The 16,606-nt window shown below is 38.2% G+C and overlaps 2 protein-coding genes across 14 annotated transcripts in view; one reads left to right on the top strand and one right to left on the bottom strand.

The window, feature by feature from the left end:
* The window catches only part of CDC40 (cell division cycle 40), a 52,757-nt gene extending 49,152 nt beyond the window's left edge, over nt 1–3,605 (bottom strand). Inside the window, exons 1-2 of one of the 3 annotated variants that reach the window (XM_054490460.2) lie at nt 3,321–3,605; nt 1,839–2,085 (exon numbers count right to left, since the gene is read on the bottom strand). In XM_054490460.2, the coding sequence (XP_054346435.2) occupies nt 1,839–2,027 (189 nt within the window). In that variant the 5' untranslated portion in view covers nt 2,028–2,085; nt 3,321–3,605. Of the gene's footprint in view, nt 1–1,838; nt 2,473–3,320 lie in introns of those variants that run through there. The other 2 variants (XM_054490459.2, XM_054490458.2) reach the window with 2 other exon arrangements.
* Nucleotides 2,451–16,606, top strand: part of WASF1 (WASP family member 1) — a 78,863-nt gene continuing 64,707 nt past the window's right edge. For 3 of the 11 annotated variants that reach the window (XM_054490469.1, XM_054490470.1, XM_054490466.1), the window contains exons 1-2: nt 2,500–3,029; nt 3,726–3,870. The gene's annotated coding sequence lies outside the window, so the exon portion shown is untranslated. Of the gene's footprint in view, nt 3,030–3,725; nt 3,871–16,606 lie in introns of all 11 variants that reach the window. The other 8 variants (XM_054490467.2, XM_054490465.2, XM_054490462.2 and 5 more) reach the window with 7 other exon arrangements.

Here is a 16,606-nt window from a genome sequence, read left to right as displayed (position 1 = left end):
TGGGAAAAACAGAAGTGGATTTTGAGGGAAAGAAAATAATTTTTCAACACACTGAATTGGAGGTGGCTGAGCGCCAACCTGCAAGAGACAAATGTACAATTACAGTGGGAGATTTTTATATACCTCTCAAGTTCGTAAGCTAGCAAGGAGGATAGAACTGGAAATAAAAGGATAGCAAGCATTTAACTAGTGTTCATTGTATGTGGCACTGTTAAAAGGGCTTTACATCTTTTATGACAATTATTATAATTCTGTTAGATAGGTACTACTGTTATTCCTACTTTACAGATCAGCAAAAATTAGGTACAGAGCATTTAAGTAACTTATCCAAGGTCCCCAGGTGGGTAAGTGCTGGAGGCAGGATTTGAATTACAGTCTTAATTCCAGAGCCTGTGCTAACCATTTCACGGTGTTCACCTTGAGCTAGAAGCAGCACAGACTGAGGTTGAAGGTATGGGAGAATATGTGGAATGCAAAGAGGACTAAGAGCAGAGTCCTGGGAAACACCAGTATTGAAAAGGGAGAGTAAAATAATTGGAACAGAATGCTGAGTAGAGCCCCATGGAAGCGAAACGGAGAGAAAGTTTCAAGAAAGAGGAACTAATGAACAGTGTCATTTGATGCAGACATTTAAGTCAGATGGTTGAACCTGACAACTGGAAGGCCTGGGACATGACTCACAGACAGTAGTTTCCCAAGAGGATAGGGCCAGACTGCATTGGGTTGAGGAGAAAATGAGACGAAGACAAAAAGAGAGCCCCAAAAAGCTGAGCTGTGAAAGAAGACTCAGGAAGTTGCTGGAGGGGCTTAAGTTTGGAAAGTCTTGTTTTGATAGTAAGTTAGGAGGATTCTAAGCATTCTTTCATGACAGATGTCCATTTTTAAAAAGTAAAATTCACATACAGCTTGTTAAAAACCTGTAAAACACTTCTTAAGTCATTAAACTAGACTTGGGGACATGATACAAGGGAATTTTTGGACACTGCCTCCCCTCTTCACATCTTGAGCTGATCACCTACCTCGGGCTCTTCTAGGCCTACACTACCAATTGGTAGATGCTCTCATCAGGCTCTAGACACATCAGCTTTTCCTCAGTTCTTCAAACCCACTAGGCTCTTTGCGTTCTCAGGCTTGCCTGTCACCTCTGCCTGGAAACTCTTGCCTTATTAATCAGCTTCCTCCATTGAGATTATGCAGCTGTTTCTCAAATCCAAGGCCTTTTTCTCACTGTATTAACATACACAATCATAAAACATTTACTGCACTCTCACTAGTTGGCTCTGTGCTATATATGCTTTATTTGTGTAATTTCACTCAATTTTCACACTCATCTTCTCATGTAGACAGATGTTTTGAAAATGATCTCCACTGTACAGGTGAGCAAAGAGAGGAGGCTGCATAACTTGTCCAAGTTCACATAAGTGGTGGTGCCAGGATTAGAACCTAGCTCTTCAAAAATAAGACAAATCGAGGCCACTGCTCACTTCAAGTGAAGGCACAATACTCTAGTTGGGGAAGTTCTGATCTAATTTCACTTATGTTCCGAGATTACATCTGCACTTTCCAGGCTATGTCCCTAATCCACAAATTCAAATTTCACCCCCTCCTTCCACTTGCTTTCTGATGGCGGGAGGCAAGGGCAGAGAGCATCGGAGGGCTATTCCGAACTTCCAATTCTGCTTCTCCCGAGGATGCATGTGGGAAGGAGAAGAAATTCAAACGTTGGCAAATTACCTCTGAGCACTGAGAAAGAGGTAACCCGGTACCTAACAAGCGGCTGGCAGTTTTGGAGCTGAAGCCAACAATTCCCACACCGCATTAGCAGCAAAAGTGCTTACCTTAACTGCCACCTCCGGAGCCGAGTCCACTGCCACTGCTAGAGACGGCTTTGCTGAAGGCGATTTAGTCAAGTGCATGAGGGAGTCGGCGGCTGGCAGCGGACACCGACTGCTCTCACTGTCCGAGTCCGATTCGGACCCTGAACCCGAACCATAGGAAGCGGCCAGAGCTGCAATCGCAGCCGACATGACGGCAACAAATCTTCTGTGGAGACCCTGCCAGGGCGGAAGAAGAGGCTCCCAGGTCCTGACAGATTGCGATGGAACACATCATTAACTTTCTTTGCTAAGAAATAATGTGTTACATTTTGAAACAATAAGCTAATTATTATTAGAATAACTACTGTCGAAGTGAGAGCTTAAAAAAGTTTATCTAGGGAAAAAGAGAGAATTATAATAGCTTATAACTTTTAGGACCTAGTTGACTAAAGAATACGAGTTCCAAAATACCTTGAGGCCTCGCGGTCCTGCACTCCCAGCGTGCAGCGCGGCAGGAAGCGCGAGAGGGCACAATGGGAAGTGTAGTTTGGTACGAGGGGGCGGGGAGGGGGCGTGTCCCTCTTTGACCCCGCCCCCGAATGGATGTTCCATTCAATTGGCTATCATCTTCCCTCATTCCCTAGCCAAGCAGTGTTCTCTCCGTCCCCCTCCCCCAAACTGAGGATTGGGCAATACCACAGAACCTCAGGAAAGGGGGGAAGAGCGAGCTTCGGCCCCACTAATGGGGGAGTGGGCGGAGGCTGGGTTTCCCACCTCGGCTGCACCTGGGCACTGGAGGCTGAAGAGGAAAGTGAGAATCTGAAGTTTTGAGACCTCTGACTGGCCGGGAATAGCTCCTGGGGCGGGGGGCAAGGATGGGACCATAGGCGGAAAGAGTCCCGCCGTCCCCCTACTTCTGGCGCGGGTCCCTGCGCCCGGTTGTGGAGCGTCTCGCGCGGGGAGGGGGCGGGGGGAACCGCAGCTCGCGGTGTTGTTCACTCGCGCGTCGAGCACACGGTGGGTCCGGCGGCCGGTTGGCGCCCCAGGCGGCGTTCGCTGTGGCCTGGCGCCTCGGCCGCTGACCTGAGCGGGTTCCGCCCCAGAGCCCGACCCTCCTGGGGGCCCTAGGTGGAGTCCCGCGAGCCGAGGGGGACCGGCGACCGCTGCTGAAGCATGAAGAAGGGGTAAGGCGAGAGCCCCCAAGATTTCACGGTGAGCGCGAGTCCCTGAGGAATTGCTTTTTTCGGGGAGGGGGTGTTGGGAGAGGAACTCTTCCTTACTGGCCGGAGCAGACCGAGTGATGTGTGGCCCGCAAAGGTGACGGGGATGGATGGGCGCGCCTCCCCCGCCCCGGCCCCCACCCCCATCCGCAGGTTTTCCGAGCGCCCACCGCCCACCCGCCAGCGGGGCTGGGTGCCGAGGGAGACGGCGGCGGGCGCGCCTGGGGCTCGGCTGCAGGGACCGCCCCGGGGCTGCTCTCGCTGGAGAGACTGCGGGTCTCACCTGAGGTGCCACCGCCCAGGCTTCCCTGCCCACCCGCGCCCGCCGTCCGCCCCGTGCCTTTTTCCGGGGGAGGCGGTAGCCCCGGGCTACAGAGAATCCCCTGCTCGCCCTACGTGCCCGGGGCTCAGTAAAGCGAGCTCGTGCGTTTGCGTGTTTGCTCCGCGAGTCGGTGTCTAAAGAGATAACGGTAAAGCGAGTGCGGGCATCCTTTTCTTCGTTGGAAGGAGAGGCGAAGCGGTGCTGTGGCTTCTGGTGCCTGTTCATGGGGGCTGCCTCGGGCAGAGTTACGGAGCCGCTCACTCAGCGCTCATGTCGGCAGGACTCGCCCATTGTGCCACCCAGATAATTATTCAACTATGCAGCATCCATTGCACCTTTCCCATTTTTCTTTTCCCCTTGCTACAGCATGCCCCCTAGCTTCGGTACTCTGACACCTTCTCTTGCACTTGCGGATGATGAACTGGAATAACGATGAAAGAAAGCACATCCGATCTCAACATTCGCGACCTGCCCTATAACCGATTAATTAATTGATCCCCAGCTAGACTAGGTACTTAAATACGACTTACTCTAATCATTTCCTTTTCTATATAATAAGATGTGCGGTGGATTCGACTTAAATTTTTTCTTTGGTGTTAGATTCACGATTAGCTAAGGTCTTTTTTCTGTTCACTAATTGATGTAATTGACTTATTGGTTATTCAATCCGTCTAATGTTCTTAAATTTAAATTTGCATGGTAGGTAACATTCATTTTTCTGATTGTTCGTAGCATTATATCATAATTAGAAATGCAGTCTCAATTTGAACTCTCAGGAACAGTTTATCCTTTGTGCTCTAAGTTTCTGTTAGGAAACATTTTTGTTTATGTTGAATATTTGAATGAAGTATTTGATATAAAATTTCGGAAGTTTTGAATAAGAAAAGTTTTGTATTCGTTTTTCAGCAGCAGAATATGTCATTACTAATCGTTGCCTGCCATTGAATGGAATAATTTAATATTTAAGATGAGGATTTTAACCATCATATCAGTCATTCCCTAATTTATCTGATTTTATTTTTTATTCACTTTTTTCTTTGCAATATCATGTATTTAATTACTTGTTTTAGAATCCAGTTTTTTTTTCTAACTTTAATCTACAAGTATGAGTAGGCTTCAGTTTTGCATGATCTACCTAAAGGATGAATTTTTTTTTTTGCAAATATAAGAAACAACTGTTGGTTACTTGATTTCTATGTTAAAAACTGTTTACATCTCATTATTTAAAAATAAATGATTCACTATCAAAAGTAAGTGTTGTATTTTTATAATTTTCCTTTTCCATCTTTCCTTGTTTAAGCTTGTTGCATTAACCCTTTTGATAAAAGAGAATCACATATAACCATTGCAGAGGCAGTTTTAAGGTATAGTAATTGTTTTATGGCACTTGGAAGTGGCGCACATATAATATAAGTTGATGGTGTAGGATTAATTGCTTGATTAGGAAATGACCTTGCAATTTACAAAATGGACACCTTTGTGCCTTGGTTTCCTTATATGTAAATGGAGATAATATTTAGTGGGTAGTGTGCATAAATTCAGGAAAGGTGTGTTTTTGTAATCCTTTTAAAGAAAATGTAAATCTTTTAGCTGATGAATGATAAAAAAATTTCTGTGAAAAATACAATGAAAAAATGTCAGGATTTTCCATGGCATGTTAGAATGGCTGATGAACATTGATTTTTGCTTTGGAGAGGTATGCCTCTGAACTGAACAATGTTTCTCATCTATCAAGGGTTTTAAATAATTGCAGACATAAAGGTTATTACAGTTAATACCTACATATAGTTAAACATATAGATAAAATAGTTAATAGTAAACAAAAATTATGACTTGATAATAAGTAGAATATTGAATTGTTAGTGAAGAATAATATATTCAAAAAATATTAAGGCCTTTTTTGTTAAAAATTTGCAGGTGTTAAAATCCAAAATACATAGTTGTGATCATTTATAAGGTATGCTATAGAGTAACTTTATTACTCACGTTTGTAAATATTCATATATTCAGAGACAGTTTTAATATTGTATAAGACTATATTTAATTATACATTTTGCTTTATTTTAGGAATAACTTAAGATATCTTTTCCAAGTGTTTGATTTTCATTATCACAGTACATAGTACCTTGTGATTTCCTTATTGGACTACTATCAAAAGATTATATTATTAGCACTTTTACCAAAACAGTGGTTTTGGTTACTTTGTGAGAAAACTTCATATAGATAAGACTATTAAAGTGTGTTTAAAGTTACTATTGTATGGTTTCGTTTTTGAGAATTTGATGGTTTTATAATGTTTTCTTAAATGAATTAAAATTTAGCTGTCACTGTCACTTGGGTAAATGCAGTAAAGTCATGGTTTTTCTTAGTTCTTTGAGGAGAGAAACTGACCTGCAGCTTATTGTCATAAATCCAAAGTTGTCAGTAAACTGTCAGTTGACAGTTTAACAAATAGTAGGGGCTCAATTTTCTTTGTTAAACAAATAAAATGAATGGGTAAAGAATATCCATTGAATTAATATATTTAGTGAAACATTTTTAAAGATTTATCAAACATTATAATTAATGAAATGTATAACTTTATCTCAGGAGAAAAGAGAAAAATGAATTTGGAGGTTCTTTGAACTCCATTTACCTGCTCAGATATAATTCCATTACCTGTACACTTTTGAACTGGCACTAGATACTTAATAATGTATATGTTAGCAGTCTTTGATTTATGAAATATTAACAATTTTCTTCTTATAGCTCACTTTATGAAGATTTATGTTAACATATTTTTTGTTTTTCCTACACTAGATAGAAGTGTGTTTGATTCTTTGTGACTTATGTTTTCTAGTGAAATAGTAATAAAAAGATATATGTAAATTCTGTGCTGAATGCTTGAGTACCTAGTTGTTAAAAATAAATGACCCCTGAGGTGGAACTTTTTATAAAATTAAGAATCTTGTGTTTTTAGTTTATCACATTCAGCTTATAATTTTGAGTCTTTGTGAATTGGTAGTTCTAACTTACTACACAATTGATTACATTTTACAACTTGTAAAATGGTTTGGAACTTGAGTCTTATTTTCTCAGAAACGGTATACTTAGTGGTTAGAGTCACAGACAGCCCACTAAAGCCTATTTAAATAATAAAATACCTGAATTATAGGATTATGTTAATAATACTAAAGAAATTATAAAATTATGTTAATAATTAGCATAAGTATATTAAAATACCTATAATAATTTGTATGACAATCTTTCTGTGGGAAAAATAAGTTTCAGATCTACCTTGAAATGCTAGGATCTGTAACTCTTGTGTTAGACATGACAACATTATTAGGAACTTGTTCTCTTTCACCCAGTGGACTTGAAGAGGAGGCTGTTTGTCAGTTCAGTGAGTGGCATAGGCTTACATTATCTGGGACGAGAAGTTAGGGCATGACAAAAATTAGAAGGAAATGCAGTCTTCTGTGTGACTTTACTTCTCGAGATGTTGATTATAAAATGAAAAGGTAGAAGTAGATGACTTCTGAGATCTGTTTTAGCTACAAATGAAATTCTAAGGTACTTCGAAGCTTGGTGTAACCCCCTTTTTTTCCTGAGAGTTCATTTTCCCTAAAGTTACCGCTTACGTCCCTCTTATGAGGACATTTCTTCTTTCTGGACCTACCTCTGAAAAATAAAGTAGTCTTGATCCTTTCACACGTGCCTGTTCTCAGAAGCAAGATTTTTTAGTCTCTTAAAGGCGTTATTTTTGTGATGGGTTTTTTGTTTGTTTTAATTTTTAAAAATAAACTCCCAGCACTGTCAAGAAACAGGATTTTTCTTTTGGATTGTTTCCTTTGTTTCCTTATTTTGAGCTGTTAGTAAAGTCAGGGTAGATTTTGTTTATACTTTGAGGAAAGATCATATCCAGTGAATCTCCATAGAATTTTTTTAAGGGAAAAATATTGGAATGAGGTCATGAGGTGGGAGTATGAAGATATAAAGATGGATTATTGCCTCATAAAGTACGGGGTATCTTGTATTTGTAGCAGCCTTACCTGGGGTGCTGTGGAGCTTTGGTATGGATGTGATGGAGCTGAAGGCAGATTGAGAAAGTGAATCTGTGAACTCCTTGAGGACAGTTTTGTTGTTAGCGTTTGGTTGTTTTGTTTTGCTTTGCTTCATTTTTGTGTTCCCAGTGCCTGTTTTTGGTTTAAGCTAAATGGATTTTGAGTGTATGCAATTACTACAGAATAAAAGAGAAGCCTTCTGTTCCTCTGTGGAAAGATCAGGGTGCTGTGAGGGAAGAGGTCATGAAACACATCTATTTTTGTCATATGCATTGGAGTATTTAATAATTATTTGGAGATCAGTGATATTCAAAAATAATGTGTAACATGGTCCAAAAGGAAAAGAAGTGACATTGCTTGCTTGCTAGATGTACAAGATACTGTATAGATGCTGTCACATTTATTATTTATCTTGTTTAATTGCTATCATAGCCCTATAAGGATTTAATTGAAGAAAAAGGTTAACTGAATTGAACAAGTTGTTTGTTCTGCCTAGCAGAAGCCCAGATTGTCTCAGAACTGCTTTATCTCCCCTTTTACCAGTAAGTTTCTGTTGGAGCAGTCATTTTAATAACTTGATGACAGCAATTCTGCCTGCCTGCTACCGTCCCCTCATTTGTAATTGGTTCATTTAGTGGGTCCCCCTTGTTAAACCAGTGATTCATAGTTCATAATCAGCACATAATTATTGAGGGCCAAGTAGGTGCTGAAAAGGATAGGTCTCTATTCTCTTGGAGTTAACAGTATAGTAAAAAACAGGTGTCGAACAAATACATTTGTACTTAGAAATTTTGGTGAATGCTATCAAGGAAAAGAAGAGGGAACTGGATTTACATTGGGAGTCAGGGGAGGCTTCTTAGAGGCAAGATTAGTTTCTACTAGTTAGCTAGGTGGAAAAGGAAGAGAATTCAAAGAACAGGTGAAACAGTTAAAGCTTAGTGTAAGAGGGATTGTGACTTGATGTGAGGTTGCAGAGGTAAACAGAAGCCAGACTATGCAGAGGGCCTACATGAGGCTTGGTTTAACAAGGTTAAGGATTTTAAGTCTATTGGGGAAGGCCATGAAGAGTTTTAATCAGGTTAATTACTGGATCAGATCTGTCTTTTATAAAGATCACTTTGGCTTGGAAGAGGCCAGAGATACCAATCACGATTCTGTTCATTTCTGTGGTTTATTGGCCTGGTTTTAGACACTTGCACTAAGCCAAGTCACTCAGAACTTTTCCTGGGTCCTCCATGCCCAGAGGCTGAATAATTTGTTTTCTCTTCAGTTGCTGAAGCTGTGAGATACAAAACTCTGGAACTCTTAATGGCCTTGTTTCTTGCCCTGTGGCTAGATAAGCCGGGGCTTCTAGAACAAAGAGTGCAAAGAAACAGATGCGCAGAGTCCTGACTGTATTTGAGTTCCTTTGTCCATGGTCCTGAGATTGGGTTCCAGAGACATCCTAGTTACCTGTCATAAGTCCTCCTTTTTGCATAAACTGTTAGAATTGTGTTTGTGGTACTTGTCAAACAGCAAACTGAGTCCTCTCATAGATCAAGTAATTTGCTCAAGGTTACATGGCTAATAGAAATGGAGGTGGAATTTGAACACAGATATGTGTGATTTCAAAGTCCCATTTTTTTCCTACTCCCTTATGCTGCAAAGGTACCATTTCTTAAACTAAAGGTCCTAAAGGAATTCTAAGGAGGTGGATTTTGGGTGTGGTGACATCTATTGGATGATGATGACAGCAAAGTTTTGTTTTTTTTTTTTAATTTGGTGTGCTTGATAGTAGTTAGTCCAGCATGTAGCCATTCTTTATTCCTAACCTAGCCAGGTCTACTCCAATAAAGTTACATTGACTAACTTATTTGAAAAGAAGAAAAGCTTTTGTGTCAGGGCATGGAATAACTTGTTTGATTCCTTTACCAAAAAAACAAGTGTGTTATGTTTTCACCTTATGCTACAAAAGTAAGTTTGTTTTCTAGTTGTTTTAATAGGGACGTCTTGCTAAATTTGCTAAATTTGCTAAATTTTTATAACATGCATGTGCTAGAGGTTATGCCAGAGAATTATGGAAAGGTTAAATGAAAAGGGAGGAACAGTGAAGCATTTTATATTTTAGTCGAGGATGAAGACTAGCACTCATTTCTTAAAATTACTTTTATAGATTTAGAGGGTACACGTACAGTTTAGTTACATGGATATATTGCATAGTGGCAAAGCCTGGCTTTTTAGTATAGTATACATTGTACCCATTAAATAATTTCTCATCCCTCACACACCATCTATCCTTCCACTCTTCCGAGTCTCCATTATCTATTATTCCACTCTTTATGTCCATGTATACAAATTATTTAGCTCCCACTTATAAATGAGAAAATATGGTATTTGACTTTCTGTTTCTGAGTTAGTTCACTTAGGATAATGGCCTCTGGTTCCATCCATGTTGCTGCAAAAGAGATGATTTCATTCTTTTTAATGGCTGAATAGTATTTGATTGTTTGCATTTAAATTTTCTTTAATCAGCCGTTGATGGACACTTAGGTTGATTCCATATCTTTGCTATTTTGAATAGTAGCACTCATTTTTTTTAAAACCAAAATAAAAGCCCTGTGTGGTACATCATAATACATGACTACAAATTTATCAATTTTTGTTATTTTCAAAGAATCTTCATTTAGTTTCATTTTTTTCTCTTGATTTCCTGTTTTCAATTTCATAGATTTCTGCCTTAATTATTCCATGGTGTATATGTGCCACATTTTCTTAATCCAGTCTATCATTGATGGACATTTGGGTTGGTTCCAAGTCTTTGCTGTTGTGAATAGTATCGCATTAAACATACGTGTGCATTTGTCTTTATAGTAGCATGATTTGTAATCCTTTGGGTATATACCCAGTAATGGGATTGCTGAGTCAAATGGTAATTCTAGTTCTAGATCCTTGAGGAATCGCCACACTGTCTTCCACAATGGTTGAACTAATTTACACTCCCACCAACAGTGTAAAAGCGTTCCTATTTCTCCACATTCTCTCCAGCATCTGTTGTTTCCTGACTTTTTAATGATTGCCATCCTAACTGGCGTGAGGTGATATCTCATTGTGGTTTTGATTTGCATTTCTTTAATGACCAGTGATGATGAGCATTTTTTCATGTGTCTGTTGGCTGCATAGATGTCTTCTTTTGAGAAGTGTCTGTTCATATCCTTTGTCCACTTTTTGATGGAGTTGTTTGTTTTTTTCTTGTAAATTTGTTTGAGTTCTTTGTAGATTCTGAATATTAGCCCTTTGTCAGAAGGGTAGATTGCAAAAATTTTCTCCCATTCTGTAGGTTGCCTGTTCACTCTGATGGTAGTTTCTTTTGCTGTGCAGAAGCTCTTTAGTTTAATTAGATCCCATTTGTCTATTTTGGCTTTTGTTGCCATTGCTTTTGGTGTTTTAGTCATGAAGTCCTTGCCCATGCCCATGTCCTGAATGGTATTGCCTAGGTTTTCTTCTAGGGTTTTTATGGTTTTATAGATCCTTCTACTTTTCTAATACAGACTTCATGATATTTTCAACTTAAAATAGGTTTATTGGGATATAACCCCATCATAAACTGCGGACCATCTGTATATACACTTGGTGCCATAAATTTCCCACCAAGCACTGCTTTTGATGTATCCCACACATTTTGATAAATTGTATTTTCATTTTCACTTAATACAAAGTATTAAGAAATTTCTCTTGAAACTTTGAACCATGTGTTATTTAGAAGTGTGATGTTTAATCTCCAAACGTTTTGAGATTTTCCCATCTATCTTTCTGAGATTGCTTTCTGGTTTAATTGCATTGTGGTCTGAGAGCATATACTCTATTAGTTCTGTTCTTTTAAATTTTTTCAGATGTGTTTTATGGCCTAGAATATAGTCTGTCTCAGTGAATGACTTATGTGAGCTTGAGAATAATGTGTATTCTGCTGTTGTTGAAGTACTATATAAATATCAGTTAGATCCAGTTGATTGATGGTATTTAGTTCAACTGCATTGTTACTGATTTTTCGCCTGTCAGTTAATTACCGATAGAAGGATGTTGATATCTCCAGCTGTGATCATGAGTTCATGTTTCCCTTTGTAGTTTTATCAGTTTTTGCTTCACATTTTGATGCTCTGTTAGGTGCATATACATTAAGAATTGTTAGGTCTTGGACAATTTGCCCCTTTATCGTAATGCAATGCCTTTCTTTATCCCTGTTAATTTCCCGTGCTCAGAAACCTACTTTGTCTCAAATTGATACAGCTACTTCAGATTTGTTTTGACTCATGTTAGCATGGTATATCTTTCTCCATTTCTTTACGTTTAATCTATTTCTATATTTAAAGTGGGTTTCTTGTGTACAATATATAGTTAGATCTTTTTTTTAAATCTACTCTGTCTCTTATCTTTTAATTGGTATATTTAGACCATTCATATTTAAAGTGATTATTGATATAATAGTATTAAAATCTACAGTATTTGCAACTGTTTTTTATTCATTGCACTTGTTCTTTGTTTCATTAAAAAGAAAAAGTTGGCTGGGCTGGTGGCTCACACCTGTAATCCCAACACTTTAGGAGGCTGAGTCAGTCCAATCACTTGAGCCCAGAAGTTTGACACCAGCCTGGGCAATACGGTGAAACCTTGTCTCTACAAAAAAAAATACAGAAATTAGCCAGGTGTGGTCACATGCACCTGTAGTCCCAGCTACTTGGGAGGCTGAGGTAGTAGGATCACTTGAGCCTGGGAGGCGGAGTTTGCAGTGAGCCAAGATTGCGCCACTGTACCCCGGTCTGAGTGATGGAAGGAACCTCTGTTTCACCCCCTCCACCCCCAAAAAATGTCCTCCCTTTTTCTGCTCTGACTTTAATTGAGCACTTTGTATGGTTTCCTTTTCTCTCCTCTCTTAGCATATCAGTTATACTTCTTTCTTTTTAAAATGTTTGGTAAGTGGTTGTCCTAGTTTGCCTCTCATTTTGTATGATTACCGAGGAGAAGTCCAATCTAATTTTTATCCTTGTCCCTCTATAGGTAAAGTAGTTTCTCTCTGTCTTTCAAAATTTTTCTTTGTCTTTGGTTTTCTGCAGTTTGAACATCACATGCCTAGGTGTAGATTTTCTGGTATTTATCATGCTTGATGATCTCTGAGCTTCATGGATTTGCTGTTTGGTTTCTTAATTTTGGAAAAATTTTGAGCACCTGCATATGCTAGGCGTTGTACTAAATACCTTACGTATGTGATTTAATCCTCACAACAACCCTGTGAAGAAGTATGATTCTCATTATTTGTGGTGGGAACTAAGTTTTAAGTATAGACCACTACAGAATTTTTTTACAATAGTCACTAAAATTTAACTGCCTGGGGCTTACCCCTGACTTAAGCTTCATCTAGATGTAATGAAAAAATGGGATTATTTTGATTTACTTGTTAGGTCGCAATACTGGAGGTGAGTGTTGGGGATTGATTTCAGAGTTCAAGTCATGTGCAGTGTATCAAATTTGTGTACCATCAAAGGAGTTGAATGAAAATGGGTATATTGTGTCCTTTTGATGAGATGCAACTATTTTACCAGCAATTTGCATACATTTGAAAGTTGACTGAACTGATTAATGGAGAATCCAGTACTTTGCTTTAATTTAAAGATGATCTCAAATCCTAAGTGATTTGGTGCTGTTACTAGAAATAGAGAAGCCCAAAGAATGAGTAAGTTTCCTTTTTGGGGTGGGGGGGAGTGGGGAATGATGGATAATGAATTTGATTTTGGATATTTTGAATTTGAATTAGTGAGATGTCCCTGTGGAGCTGTCTGGCAGACTGATAGCGCAGGAGTATATATTGTCAGGACTGTTAGGGTTGATTGTTTAAGTTTGTGTAAGTAATTTAGAATTGATGGTTAAAGATCTGGCAGTGATGGATTTATGAAGAGGAGAAAGTGTAGAAAGAACTAGGTATAACAAAACTGTTGATGCCTAACATTTAGTGGAAAGAAAAAGGAGAGACAGAAGAGGATGCTGAAGGTGTGATCAAAGGATATAATGTGTTGCATTCTTAATATGACTGTTCTCTTGGGACAGGGGATAAGACCTTGTGGTCTGGCCAGATCTCTGAAGAGGAATGTGAGATGGTAGTGAGTAGGAAGGGAAGCAAAGCAAAAGTGTGTTGATGGTTTTGAAAGTAGAGGAGAATGACAGGATTGCAGGAACTTGGTAAGGACAAAGTTGTTTTATAATAATGAGGCAATGAATGGATAGGGTAGAATATTCATGTCAGAAAGAGACACTTCGGAGATGGAGATGTCATAGGTAGAACTATTTAAAAAGTCTGTGCACAGACACTTGATGTGCTTAGTAGTGGAAGGAAAGGTGCTACTCCTCAGGACTGGAAGTACTGGCAGTGGAGTCCTTAAGAGAGATGGGGTCCAGTTTTAAAAGCCTTGCTCTTGTCTATATACTTCTAACAGTTGCTCTAGGCTTGGCAAGTAGTAAAGCCACATCATTTGAAGTGGGAATCTTGGAGGGATGAAGGTGGTTATGTATTGCTACTGATTCCTGTATTTTAAAATGTATTCTTCTTGCTTGCAAAAGCAAGTCTTTTTCATTGTGATAGAGGCAGTGCACAACTGCATATCTCATATACAATAGATAGTGTTAACATCATAAAAATCAACATTTTCACTATCACAGAAGGAAATGAAATAGAGCATGTCTTTCAGTGGATTTGTACATACAGAACTTAATTTCATTCATTAGCATTAAAAAGAAAATGTAAATTTTTTGGTAATGCTATACTAAGTACAGAAAGATGACATTAATGACTTCTTATCAGTTAAACGTGAATTTCAATATGTATTTCGTATAGTAGGGATGGATTTATCAGTTCCTCAACAATTTTAATTAAATTCACTCGTTATTAACTGTTATGTGAGAGGTCATGTTAGGACCAGAAAGTGCGGTGAAAATAGTATTTATTTTACTATTCTAATTAAATATTATTTGAGGTATAAGAGATAATTGTTATAAAAGGGCTTTTGGAACAAGTCTATATTAACATAAGATGCTACTGTTAAATTTTAAGACTAGGGAACTAGGACCATAGACAAGATCATGATTTACATTTTCCATTAAATACTCAGTGTGGTATGTAAATGTTTCCAATGTAATCAATGACTAGAATAAACAATAAATATTTGTTTTGGTTATCATCAATTTAGCTTTATTATTTTGAATTTTAAGTGACTATACCAATAATGTTGAACTTAAACTACAGAAAGATGGTGATGATTTATTGAAAATTAAGTCACTTATTTTTAATTATGTTGTTTCTATTTGAATTTGTTTTTTATTTGTAGCTGCCTCACCGAATATTAGTAGAATTATCTATAGTTGACCTTATTTGCGGGTTATAGTGAAACATGTAAGTTATAGATGTATCTCATCTTAAGAAAACATAATATGAATGAGATTACTAATGAAGTGAGCTTAGATAAAAATAAGAGAAAAGGTACAAGGACTAAGTCCTGGAGTCCTCAAAGAATTAGAGGTACAGAAGATAAAGAAAGGGATGCACTAGCAAAGGAGACTGAGGAGGAGGTGGGAGAAAAGCCAAGAACTTGAGGTGCCCTGGAAGTCAACTTAAGTAGGCGTTTAAAGGAGTGAATCGCAGTTGAGTTGTATCAGATGCTGTTAATAGTTTGAGTGAGAAGAGGCCTGAGAATTAACCATTGGCTATAACAGATAACCGGCCTTGGTGAGGTGGTTTGGCACAGTGCTGAGAATGAAAGCCTGAACAGGACAGATTTTAGTGAGAATTGGAAGAGAGAAATCAGATAACTCATTCAAGAAATTTTGCCGTAAAGGAGAACAGAAATTGGGAGAGGAGTGGTTGGAGGGAGAAGTGGGATCAAGAGAAGTTTTTGGTGGTGGTGGTGGTGGTTGCTTTTTTTTTTTAAGATGGGTGAAATTATAGCATGTCTCTATGCCAATGGAAGTGATTCAGAAGAGGGAAAAATGATGATACAGAAGAAAGGAAGGATAATTAATTCCTACTGCTTAAATAGGATTTGGAAACTGGCCTGGAACTTCGCCACTGGGTGAAATGGTTTCTGTGGAGAAATTTTTGACTTTGACATAGACAAATTACAAATGCCTAATAACCCAATTCATCTATTGTTTTATAGTTGTAGATTGTTGCTAGGCACTGTACTCTTTTATATATTTTAAAGCTTATGTCTAATATTACTAAGTTTAAATCAGTTTTTTTTGTGAATAGGCAGTAGAAAATAAGCATTTTATAGTATGTGATTATTGTCTTTAGTTGGAATAGTTAATGCTATTTGATTAAGTGGATTTTTGAAAGCTTTATTGAAATACAATTGACATGTAATAAACTGTACAATTGGATGAGTTTTGATTTATGGATACACTCTATCATGACATCAAAATAATGAACCCCAAAAAGTTTCTTAGTTCTTTTTATAATCCCTGTATCCTACCTCTCCCTTCTGTGTCTACAAACCCTCACTCCTTCCCTAAGCAATGATTAACCTACTTTCTGTCACTGTAGGTTAGTTTGCATTTTCTAAAACTTTATATATGTGGAATCATGTAGTCTGCATATAGTATGCAACACAGTCAGTCATGTGTTGCTTGATGACAAGGATGCGTTCTGAGAAATTGTTAGACAATTTCGTCATTGTGTGAACATCATAGACTGTACTTAACACAATTCTAGATAGTATAGCCTACTGTACACCTAGGCTATATGGTAGAGCCTATTGCCCCTAAGCTACAAACCTGTGCAACGTGTTACTGTGCTGAATAATGTAGGCAGTTGTTAACACAATAGTAAGTATTTATGAAGATATTAAACATCTAAATATAGAAAAGGTACAGTAAATATATGGTATTAATATAAGAGATTAAAAATATTACCCCTATATAGGGCACTTACTATGAATGGAGCTTACAGGACTGGAAGTTGCTCTGGGTGACTCAGTGAGTGAGTGGTGAATGAATGAATGGGAAGGCCTAGGACATTACTGTATGTGACTGTAGTTGTTATAAACACTGTATACTTAGGTTACACCAAAATTTATTATAAAAATTTCCTCAGTAATAAATTAACCTTAGCTTACTGTAACATTTTTGCTTTATAAATGTTTAATTTTTTAACTTTTTGACTCTTGTCAGCTTAAAACACAAACT

This window comes from Pongo pygmaeus, chromosome 5 (assembly GCF_028885625.2).
Source record: "Pongo pygmaeus isolate AG05252 chromosome 5, NHGRI_mPonPyg2-v2.0_pri, whole genome shotgun sequence".
In the NCBI taxonomy this organism is placed as follows: Eukaryota; Metazoa; Chordata; class Mammalia; order Primates; family Hominidae; genus Pongo; species Pongo pygmaeus.
The sequence above is the reverse complement of the archived record's forward strand: the minus strand, read 5'-3'. Positions and strand labels throughout refer to the sequence as shown.